This window comes from Dendrobates tinctorius, unplaced genomic scaffold (assembly GCF_039654945.1).
Source record: "Dendrobates tinctorius isolate UK_male_01 unplaced genomic scaffold, ASM3965494v1 ptg000113l, whole genome shotgun sequence".
NCBI classification, from domain to species: Eukaryota; Metazoa; Chordata; class Amphibia; order Anura; family Dendrobatidae; genus Dendrobates; species Dendrobates tinctorius.
This window is the reverse complement of record NW_027361781.1, coordinates 4,597,583-4,609,413: the sequence shown is the minus strand read 5'-3', so window position 1 is coordinate 4,609,413 and position 11,831 is coordinate 4,597,583. Positions and strand designations below refer to the sequence as shown.

The 11,831-nt window shown below is 45.6% G+C and overlaps 1 protein-coding gene across 1 annotated transcript; it reads right to left on the bottom strand.

The window, feature by feature from the left end:
• Positions 1 to 3,065: 3,065 nt before the first annotated feature.
• LOC141101024 (uncharacterized) lies at positions 3,066 to 10,672 on the bottom strand. Its single transcript, XM_073589823.1, has 5 exons — positions 6,368 to 10,672; positions 6,208 to 6,301; positions 5,426 to 5,621; positions 4,654 to 4,813; positions 3,066 to 4,542 (listed from the first exon to the last, which is right to left on the bottom strand). Exons 3-5 carry the CDS (start codon positions 5,469 to 5,471, stop codon positions 3,894 to 3,896), a joined length of 855 nt encoding a protein of 284 aa, XP_073445924.1. The 5' UTR covers positions 5,472 to 5,621; positions 6,208 to 6,301; positions 6,368 to 10,672; the 3' UTR covers positions 3,066 to 3,893.
• Between the last annotated feature and the right edge of the window lie 1,159 nt (positions 10,673 to 11,831).

Sequence of the window (11,831 nt, the reverse complement as noted above, 5' to 3'; positions counted from 1 at the left end):
ATTTTCCAGGTTAATATGATTAATGTGATATTAAATTTAAAAAAATATTTAAAGAGTGAAAAAAAAGTCAGAAATTCTGAAAAAAAAAATATCCATTTTCTGAGACCCCTAATGCTTCCATTTTTTGGTCAATGAAGCTGTGTTAGGCTAGTTTCACACTAGCGCTTTTCTGCGCTGCGTTTGGTGCACACATCAAACGCATTTCAAAAACGCATACATATGCATGTAAACGCTGCTTTTTTTCGCAACATCGTGTGCGTTAAGGCAAAAAAACGCAGCGTTTGTATGCGTATGCAAGCGTTTTCCATGCGTTTGCTTTTTTTATGTGTCACAATCACAGGAAGAAAAATTCTTGACCAATTAGTGCAACAGACTCCACCAATTGGACAGCAGTGGGCTTGTGTTATGGGAATTTGTTATATAGACCCTGTTTTCAGCTTAATTCTTCACATCTGCTTGCTTTTTATATTGACGACATGGATCTGCGCTGGAAGAGTTTTCACTTCAACTTGGATCTGGACATGAGGATGGCTCAGGCTTATGCAGTTGCTTGCCATGAACAAAGGGATAGAGAGACAGCGAAGACGGCAGCGCCGGCATTTGTGGATACATCAAATTGTTGAACTCCATGTGAGCCGTGTAGCGTACCACACCCTCTACAACGAGCTGCAGGCAAACCAGGAGAAATTTATGGACTATACACGGATGTCCCAACAAAGCTTCATGTATTTGCTTGGTCATGTCCAAGAAGTCATCCGGAGACAGGACACGCAGCTCCGTCGTGCGATTCCTCCTGAGGAACGGCTCCTGGTCACATTACGGTACGTAGTATTTAAAAACCAATGCCTGCATAATTTTATCTGTTCTCAGATGTACTATTCCAAAGCTTGCTGAATTCTTTATCTGCCATGTACTTAACCAAAGGCTGCAGCATTATTTTTATGAAAGTAAAGAAAAGGCTGAAGATTTATTTTTTAATTAACTTTTTTTTGTGTTAAAGTTTTTTGTTTATGGTGTGGTAAAAAACAATATGCACAGATATTAATTTTTGGTTTTTCTTTGTGTCGCAGATTCCTGGCTACTGGAGAGACCCTCTCTTCACTGCACTTCCAGTACCGCCTTGGAATATCCACCTTGTCGGGAATAGTTGTGGACACCTGCCGGGCTTTGTGAGACGTTCTCTGTCCAGAATTTCTGCCCCTGCCCACCGTGGAAAAGTGGATTGAACATGCAGAAAGATTCTGGACAGTCTGCAATTTCCCCAACTGTTTAGGTGCGGTGGATGGGAAACAGGTCCGTATTATAAAGCCCAAAAGAACAGGCTCGGAGTACTATAACTATAAAAAGTACTTCTCTACAGTTCTCATGGCCATTTCTGATGCAGACTGTAAGTTTCTTGCAGTGGAAATTGGTGCATTTGGCCGTGGGAATGACTCCCAGGCTTTTAAGAACTCTGACATGGGCCGGAGGTTGTATGGCAACCAGTTCAATTTTCCCATGCCACGGCCTCTTCCCAACACCGAAGGTCCGTCACAGCCCTTTGTAATGGTTGGTGATGAGGCATTCCAGATGTGCCAAAACCTCCTCAAGCCCTACTCCAGCCGGGACCTGGACCACACCAAAAGAATTTTTAATTACAGGCTAACCAGGGCAAGAAGAACTGTAGATTGTGCCTTTGGAATACTTGTCTCCAGATGGCGCATTCTCAGCACAGCCATTAATCTTAAACTGGAAACAGTGGATGAGGTGGTGAAGGCCTGTGTGGTTCTACACAATTTTGTGATTGTTAGAGAGCACCCGAATTTTGAAATCCATGATGCCATTCCTAACCCCTTGCCTGAATTTAATCAGTACCCTCTCAGGTCATCCGTTGAAGTAGGCCAAATGAGGGACCAATTTGCTGCCTACTTCAACTGTAGGACGGGTGGCCTGGCAAGAGCAAATGGTGTAACCAAGTTTACTTTCATGTGTATGTTAATAAAAAACCTGTGTTGATACCTGTACTGAGTGCACTCTGTCTTTTTACACTTCAATACAATAATCAACTGGCCAGGTGTAAGAGTGAATTCACGATGCTGGGTTTTGTGCATCATGAATTTACTAGTACTATACATACACACAAGTTGTATGATCTTTATTGTCTTTACACTTTGAGTTCAATGTGATGCGACGGTGGAGATAATACAACTAATATTTGTGTCACCTGTCAGGATTAAAAAAATCTTCATTTTGGAATGCAGTATCATCCCAAAGTATGTATCATACAGAACGCTGTGACTATCGATATTAGTTGTATTATCATCACTGTGGCCAGTTTGAACTCAAGAATGTATACATAATAAAGTTGATACAACTTGTAGAATACCCAGGCCTGGTGTCATGCTGAAGTGAGGACGCCTAAAACAACGTATCCAGACTTCATAAGGTTATCACACATTGTCAGGAGAATACACATAAGAGGTAAACTGCAGCATCGCTACAGTCTGATAGAAATATATGCAGACTGAAGCAATGCTGCGGTTTAAAACTCATGTGTATTCACCTGGCCAGGTGTGATAGTTACTTTCAAAGGCCAGGGCATTGCACATATGGCGTGTATTTTCAGCATAAGCTCCTCAGTTTTTCAACAAACACAGAATAGAGGGTGAGATTAATTACAAAGTCTACCTAGAATAACCTTGGATTGTATCACAAAACGTTAAATGATGTTAAAACACACCATAGTCAATTAACTGTTTAGGATACAAGTCAATGTAACAATAGATAGGCCTTGCACTCAACCCCATCCTCTATTCAGTATGTGCTATATTACCTTACTGAAGAGACTGTTGTGGAAAATAAAAGTCATATAGATTAGAGTTTTTGACTACACAGAGCTCAAAGATTGACACGCGAAGCATGTGTCAGTAGTGGAGCTATGTGTTGACAAAAACGCCAAATGTATGGTGCAGGGTGTGTACGCCGCAGTGTGTGTAGGCGGCGAAAGACACATTAAACAAGCCTTTCTTTGAAACATAAAAATTGCACATTTATTTAATAGTAGAAAAAAAAAATTATTTTCCTTTTGAAGGACGTTTGGGGGAAGAGTGGGATACTTTGGGGGTGTGGAGAGACGAGGAACGGCTGGAAATTGAGGAAGGGGTTCTAGGGGAAGGGGCTACTAAAGTACTGGGGGAAGGTAGATCAGGTATGGAAACGGAGGCAGTTTGAGAAACATTGGAAGGAGAGGGGGGACTGACTAACAAAGTCTTTTGTTTCTTCTTCTTTGGTGCAGGAGTCACCTGCCTGGACCGACTAACACCGTATGACCGCCTTACATTGGCTGACCGACTAGAGATGGTGGACCGTGTCTTGGCAGAATAAAATATGGAATGTTGGTCTCCCCTAGGCTGCTCGGTGGTGGCGCTGGCGGTGCTCCTTGAAGGAGAAATTGTGGTGATGGTGCTCAACGAAGGAGAAGTGTGCGCAGGGCTTCTGGTGGGAGAAGTGGTGGCGGTGCTCCTATCAGGTGAAGTGGTGGCGGTTGCTCTTCTGATGAGGAGTGTTGGCGGTGCTATGAGGAGGCGAAGCGGTGGCGGCGCTCCTGTGAAGAGTAGTGGTGGCGGTGCTCCTATGAGATGTGGTGGCGGTGCTCCTCTGATGAGTGGTGGAGGGGCTCCTTGAATGATGAGGATTTGTGCCGGTGCTCTCATACTGATGAGAAGTGGTGGTGCTCCGATCCGGAGATGATGGTGACTCTGTGCTTCAAACAGGAGAAGAGGTGGCGGTAGACCAAACAGATATTGCACTTGTGGTGGGCCAAGATGAGGTAATGGTGGCAGTACTGGTGCTCCAGACAGGAGCAGCACTGGACATGGTGGTGGCGGGGGTGGAGTGTCCAGCAGCACTCGGCATTAGTGTTGTATAGTGGTGTCTGGCTTGGTTAGGAATGCATGTGGCCGTGCAGTGATATGCAGCAGAAGTAGGTACTGTGGTGAAGCGAGACAGTGGTGGCACAGGTGGGAATGAAACACTGACTGCTGCACGTACTGATTCTGCTGCATAGCCTGCAAGTAAGCAGTGTTGCAGGTGAGTAGCACATTCAGCTGTTGCTCAGGACTAAGGTGATCCGCCAAGCCCCATTCAATTTTACTAAAGAAATTGTGTGCTGGTCTATTGAGGTCGGCCTCCGGCCGTTCAAGGCGCTGGTCGGAAGAGTGGATGAGGTGTTCCATGTGGTTAAAACCACGTTCTATTAGTGAGAAACCACTTTCCACTCTTTCGGACAGCGTCTTGAGACTAGCATGAAAGGCCTCGCTCAAGTGCATGAACTCGGGCAAGACAGGCTTGTCCGAGGCCCTGTGCCGCTGGCGTGTAGTGCCCGCATAACCAGTGGCAGAGACCTGGGACAGGGGAACACCTGATTGACCAGCTTCCTGGTCACCAGCTGTCTGTGTTGCTGACCTGCCACTTGCTTCCTGGCTGTCGGATGGCTGGGACGGGTCCAAGGTCGATCGATGAAGAACCGCTCCAGGGACAGATTGCACGGTGCTGCTCCAGGTGCTGTGGAAACAAAAGTAAAACATTAGTGTCATGCATTATCGCGAAGAATCAGCTGTGGAATATAAAAGTACCAATTAGTTCAATTAAAACAAAAAATAAAACATTATATACTTGCGCTCTGGTGGCAAGGACCGGTCGAATTCCAAAGCGCGATGGTAGCCGTACTTTGTTCTTGTCCTTGCCGCTGAGCCACTGCGAACCTGTCCCTCAGCCCGAACATCAGTGTTGAAGCGGTCCTTCATCGAGCGCCTATGAGTGCGGACTTTGTTCACTGTTGAAAAAATTATAACAAACAAAAAATTATACAATGCAATGACATCTGTATAAACACACAAACCTGAGTGACCTTGTAAAACAGTCAATGCAGCCTCCCAAATAATTCTATATACAAAGCATACACTGTTGAACCTGAGGACACTGGTGTGGTTACTGCAAGTATATGACTTGCACTAAACACACAAGTATCATCACGAACAAGAGTGTAGCATGAAAGATACGGCATGACAATACACAAGGAATACACTATTCAACCTGAGGACACAGGTGTTTTTACTGCAAGTATATATCTTGCACTAAACACAAAAGTATCATCAGGAACAAGAGTGTAGCATGAAATCTACAGCATGACAATACACAAGGTATACACTATTAAACCTGAGGACACAGGTGTGTTTACTGCAAGTCTATATCTTGCACTAAACACACAAGTATCATCACGAACAAGAGTGTAGCATGAAATATACAACATGACAATACAAAAGTCATACACTATTGAACCTGAGGACACTGGTGTGTTTACTGCAAGTATATATCTTGCACTACACACACAAGTATCATCAGGAACAAGAGTCAATGCAGCATCACACAACAGAGAAATACTTACTGAACGCCTTTTTGACAGTTGAAGAGGCGCTGTCCCAGCCCTCCATCCACGCTGCGGTCGCTTCATTCCAGAGCTGCCGGGTCACCACAATGTCTTTGTACTGCTGGTCACGGCTGTCCCACAACGGGACACGCTCCTGGACAAGGCTGATCAATTTCTCGTTGTCAATATACAGGACTTCATCCCATTGTGGAACCTAGAAAACAAATACATTTAGAATCTTGGAAATTGTGGTGAATGATAGCGATAGGAAATAAAAAAAGAAAGAAAAGCAGGGCAGAAAAACAGGAATAGAAAAAATTATTGAACCAAAAAAGCAGGTAGAATGTATCCTTACATAATAATAATAATAAATTTTATTTCTATAGCGCCGACATATTCCGCAGGACTTTACATTTCAGAGGGGACTTGTACAGACGATAGACATTACAGCATAACAATAATCACATAGATCATAACAGATACCAAGAGGAATGAGGGCCCTGCTCGCAAGCTTACAATCTATGAGGAAAAGGGGAGGCATGAATGGTGGGTGGTAACAGTTGCCCTGATTGTATGGACCAGCCATAATGTTAAGTGTGTAACAGTACAGATACAGAGGGCTAATGGATGCATAAAGCATGTGGGAACATGATGCGGTGAACCTGGTTATGGTAAAAAACTTTTGGCTGTGCCACACAGGGATAGATTAGGTTAATATGTTGAGGCGATAGGCCAGTCTGAATACATGCGTTTTCAGGGCACGCTTAAAATTGTGGGGATTGGGGACTAATCGTATTGACCTGGGAAGTGCATTCCAAGGCGTCTCCTCCCCGCCGTGCCTTGTGTACGCTGCTCTGGCTGTTCCCGCTCACTTGCCTGGTCCGATTCCGAGGTCTATAAAAGAACAGAAATTATTAGCCATTTGTAGAGGCAGGTATACAAAGGCAGCAAAATACTCACCTCACGCTCTGCCTCTTCTAATTCTTCCTGTGGAGGAGCATATTCTGATCCAGAAGACATGCTGGGGAAAAAAAAATTAGTACATTATATATTTTAAAGGACAGCCTCACATAAATTGATTTTAGAATACACACATTAAAGCTGCTGTTTTCTCTAAAGTTGTGGATGGTCTCTGGCTGGGTTGGTGTTGTCTTGTCTTCTTGCTGTCTGTCTGGAGAGTGATGATCTGGCACTACAAAGCCCTTATTTTATCTACCTTCCTTCCAAACAATGTTGCTTGTTTAGGGGGTGGATTTACCAAGTGTCTAGACATTGTTTACTCTGAAATCGCGTGCGCTCACAATGCGCTGACATGCGCAGTACACAGCGCACGTCAGCACCACCATAGACTCTAATGCTATTTTTTTGCGCATTGCATGCGCTGACGTGCGCATGCGATTTTTCAACGATGTGGGCTGGAACAAAAAATGCAACATGTAGCGTCCGGCGCATCTGATCGCACACCTGGAAAATGTGCAGCGCACTGAAGCGCTGAGGCATGCGTGCAATCGCTGGACACTGCGCCCGCCATTTTAAAGATAGGGGACAATTGCGCGTGCGATTGTTAGCGCACGATGCACTGCGTGATAAAACGCTAGTGTGAAACCAGCCATAGGCCTTTTTTTTGCAGGGAAAGCTGATACTTTTACTCATAGCCTTTTGAGGTGATAAAATGTTCTGATACTGCATCTTACGGTATTATTTTTGCAGTATTGCAGAGAATGTAAAACCGCAATCCTGTTTCCATTTTTCTTTTCTTTCCAGCGTTTGCTAATTGGGCTAAATATTTTTATATTTGAATAGAGTGTCTTTGGATTTAGATTTGCCACATATTTCTAATTTTTTATTAACTTCTTTAATTCTTTATTTTTAATGGCGGAAAAAGGGCATAATTCAAACTTGTATAAATATTTTTTTTCCATATTTTTAACGTTTTAATTTTTTAAAATTTTTAGTCCCCTTAGGGGAATTTATGCTGCAACTGGCAATTTGCTTGAACTATACAAAGCAAGTGCCACCGCCATTCTGCTTTTGTGTGTGTGCAGACATGATGCAGCTGGAGTAAGGGACAGATGCTGACTGCACACTCTGCAAAAAAATCACTGTGTGTACGCTGCAACCCATATCTGTGGCACTACTGTGGCCAAAATCTCGGTGTGTGTAATCTGAAACCCATATATATGGGAGTACTGTGCCAAAAAGCTGCTGTGTGTACTTTGCAACCCACATCTGTGGGAGTACTGCGCCAAAAGCTGCTGTGTGTACTCTGCAACCCATATCTGTAGGAATACTGTGCCTTAAAGCTGCTGTGTGTACTTTGCAATCCATGTCTGTGGGAATACTATGCCAAAAGCCACTGTTTGTACTCTGCAACCTATATCTGTGGGAATACAGTGCCAAAAAGCTACTGTGTGTACTCTGCAACCCACATCTGTGGGAGTACCTTGCCAAAAGCCACTGTATGTACTCTGCAACCCACATCTGTGGGAGTACTGTGCCAAAAGCTGCTGTGTGTGCTTTGTAACCCATATTTGTGGGAGCACTATGGCAAAAGCTGTTGTGTGTACTCTGCAACCCATATCTATAGGAGTACACTGTCAAAAGCTGGGGTGTGTACTCTGTAACCCACATCTGTGGGAGTACAGTGCCAAAAAGCTGCTGTATGTACTCTGCAACCCACATATGAAGAAGTACTGTTCCAAAAGCTGTTGTGTGTACTCTGTAATCGATATATATGTGGGAGTACTGTGTCAAAAAGCAACTGTGTGTATTTTATGACCCACATATGTGGGTATACTGTGCCAAAAGTCGCTGTCTGTATTCTGCAACTCATATCTGTTGGAGTACTGTCCCAAAAGCAATGGTGTGTTACTCTGCAACCTATATACACTATATGGGAGTACATTGCCACAAATTTACTGTATGTACTCTGCAACCCACATCTTATCTGTGGGAATACTGTGCCAAAAGCTGCTGTGTGTACTCTGCAACATATATCTGTGGGATATACTACTGTTTGTAGTTTGCAACCCACATCTGTGGGAGTACTATGCCACAAGCCACTGTATGTACTCTGCAACCCATACCAGAGGCCTCTTGGCAATTGGCTGGGAACACCTTAGGAAGGTGCACACTGACTCTAAAAGAACCATAGAGTGTCGGCGCTGCCCACCTATTCACACAGCCAGGAAGTATTCAGAGAGCAGGCAGGAGGCAAGAGGCATACAGCATGGAGCTGGCATGAGACAGAACTCACAGCATGGCCTGGAGTAGTGAGTAAGGCAGGTGGGGGATGGGAGGCCATGCAGTGATGCCGGCAGGGTTTTTACAAGGAGCACTGTGGCAAACACTGTTGTGTGTACTCTGCAACCCATATCTGTAGGAGTATTGTGCCAAAAACTGCTGTGTGCACTCTGCAACCCATATATGTGGGAGTACTGTGCTAAAAGCTGCTGTGTGTACTCTGTACCCCACATCTGTGGGAGTACAGTGCCAAAAAGCCGCTGTATGTACTCTGCAACCCATATCTGTGGGAGTACTGTGCCAAAAGCTGCGTGTGGTTTGTAACCCATGTTAGTGGGAGTGTAATGCTCGCGCCCTGACTGGTTGGTGAGAGCATGGTGGTGTGGCCCCACTGTGCCACAAACCAGACTACCCTGGAAGGGGTGTGACTAAGCAGCTATCTTGGTGTTCACTGGAGCCTCTGATGGTGAGGTCAGGCTTGTGTGGCAGGTAGCTGCCAGGTACCACTCCAGGGTGGTGTCTATCTGTGACTGCTGATCCCACTGGGAAACAGAACACTGTGTGACATGCGGACAAGTACAGACAGGCACGACTGATACTATGACGGGCACAGCTGGTACTCTTGGCAGACAGGCAGGCACGGCAGAGACACTGGCAGGTGGGCACAGCTGAGACAAGAGACAGGAACTGACTTGGAGGACACAGGGACAAGGGCAGGTAAGAGTGGAGTATGGGAACAGGTTGAGACCTGTTCAGACTGGAGAAGCAGGGATGGACTTGGACAGGTAAGAGTAGAGTGTGGGAACAGGTAGAGACCTGTTTGGACTGGAGGAGCAGGGACAGATAAAGAGCCACAGGAAATGGAACGAAAGTGGAACAGAAATGCAAGGTTGTGGAGCGGAGAGCAGGACAGAGTCGCTGGTTGCAGTGCAGTGAGCTGAACTGCAAGGAGCGCAGAGCAAAGGCAGAGCTGCAAGAGTGCAGCACAAAGGCAGAGCCGCAGGAGTGCGGAGCAAAGGCAGAGCTGCAGGAGTGCGGAGCAAAGGCAGAGCCACAGGAGTGTGGAGCAAAAGGCAGAACTGCAGGCGTGAGGAGCAGAGCAGCAGGGTGTGGAGCGGATGCAAGGCAGAACCCAAGGAGTGGAGCAAGAGCAAAGCAGATAGAGTAAACACAAGGACACACACAGCAGTGAAAGGAAGCCATAGACAAGGATTCAAACAGGCAGAGGTTAGGACTGAGTATAGATAAGGTCAGGAACAGGAACAAGATAAGATACAGGAATAGGACACAATACACACAAGGATGGACACAGGAACAAATACTGGACAAAGACACAAGCCTGAGTATGCAGCCCTCAGAGAGGCGGAAACATAAGACACTAAGCGCACTGAAACAGATCTGGGTATGCAGCCCCCAGAGAAGGCAGAAACAGGACAGGACCTGGCACCTCAGCAGCAAGACTCTGATTGAGGGAAATAGTTGCTCAGGCATTCTCCTATGGGTGAGGATACCTTAAATACCAGAGGCCTCTTGGCAATTGGCTGGGAACACCTTAGGAAGGTGCACACTGACCCTATAAGAACCAGAGAGTGCCGATGCCGCCCCCTATGCACACAGCCAGGAAGTATGCAGAGAGCAGGCAGGAGGCATGAGGCATACAGCAAGGAGTCGGCAGAAGACAGAGCTCACAGCATGGCCCGGAGTAGTGAGTAAGGCAGGTGGGGGATGGGAGGCCATACAGTGGGTTGTTACAAGGAGCAATGTGGCAAAAGCTGTTGTGTGTACTCTGCAACCCATATCTGTGGGAGTACAGTGCCAAAAAGCCACTGTATGTACTCTGCAACCCACATCTGAAGAAGTACTGTGCCAAAAGCTGTTGTGTGTACTCTGTAATCGATATATAAGTGGGAGTACTGTGCCCAAAAACCACTGTGTGTATTCTGCAACACATATGTGGGTATACTGAGCCAAAAGCCGCTGTCTGTATTCTGCAACTCATATCTTTTGGAGTACTGTCCCAAAAGCAACGGTGTGTACTCTGCAACCTATATATATATTTGGGAGTACTGTGCTAAAAGCTGCTCTGTGTATTCTGCAGCCCATATCTGTGGGAGTACTGTGTCAAAAAGCTGCTGTGTGTACTCTGCACCCTCCACCTGTGGGAGTACTGTGCCTTTAAGCCGCTTTGTGTACTCTGCCCACCGCCTGTGGGAGTACTGCGCCCTTAAGCCACTGTGTGTACTCTGACCCCTGCCCCTCCACCAGTGAGAGCTTTGTACCTTTAAGCCTGTGTGTACTCTGCACCCTCTGCCTGTGAAAAAAATAAAAGACAGAAACATAATAATTAAATACCCTGTAGTAAATAAGCAGCAATAGTGCTTGAACATAATATAGGGTACTTAGTTAACATGTTTTTTGATCAAAAAAATGCAAAAGCCATCCCATCACTTCACAGTGGCCCTAATTGGGATGGTCTTAACTCTAATATTTAAAACCCTCGAGAGAAACAAGGAGATACGTCCCCTAGCCACCCACAAGCCATGGTCCTGAATGACTGCATTTCCAATTACTGGCTTTTGAAATGCTGCCATTCCAGCTGGTGGAGTCAGACAGTTTTAAAAACTGATGGCAGTGGGTGTCCCGCAATACATTGTTAAGAAATGCCACTACTTTTTTAAGCGGGGCATCCCTGCCGTGTAGAAACATATTGCTGACCAAATCCGTTGTGCACTGCGCAACGCCATCAATGGTAAGGTCCACATATCCACCGATATGTGGGTCAGTAACAAGGCCAGGGTCATTACATCTCCCTAACTGCCCACTTGGTAAATGTAGTGATGGCTGGGACAGAGGCAGAAGGCGTTCTAGCTCATGTCCTATCACCACCTAGTATTGCTTGAAAGGGCCGCCATCAGGGTATTACTGCCTTTACTACTTTATTGGGTCCAGTGAGAAAAATCAAAGAGGGCCCTCCCTTTTTATTTGCTTCTGCTCACCAAACCTCAAGTACTAATAAAGTGCCTTTGGCAGCACATATCTTGGCGCAGGAAGCTTTCCCGGAGTTCCACAGCCGTCAAAACTGAACTGTTGTATAGCTCTAAGCTCTCTCTATTTTCTGTGATGACTGATGACGGTGAATATGTGATGACGTCATCGTGTATGCACCAACACGTACAAGCAC

Coding starts and splice junctions, on each gene's coding strand:
- LOC141101024 (XM_073589823.1), bottom strand. CDS start 5,471: ATGGAGGGCTGGGACAGCGCCTCTTCAACTGTCAAAAAGGCGTTCA. Junction 4,814..5,425: donor AACTGTCAAAAAGGCGTTCA/GTAAGTATTTCT, acceptor TTTTTTCAACAG/TGAACAAAGTCCGCACTCAT. Junction 4,543..4,653: donor TCCTTGCCACCAGAGCGCAA/GTATATAATGTT, acceptor TTGTTTCCACAG/CACCTGGAGCAGCACCGTGC.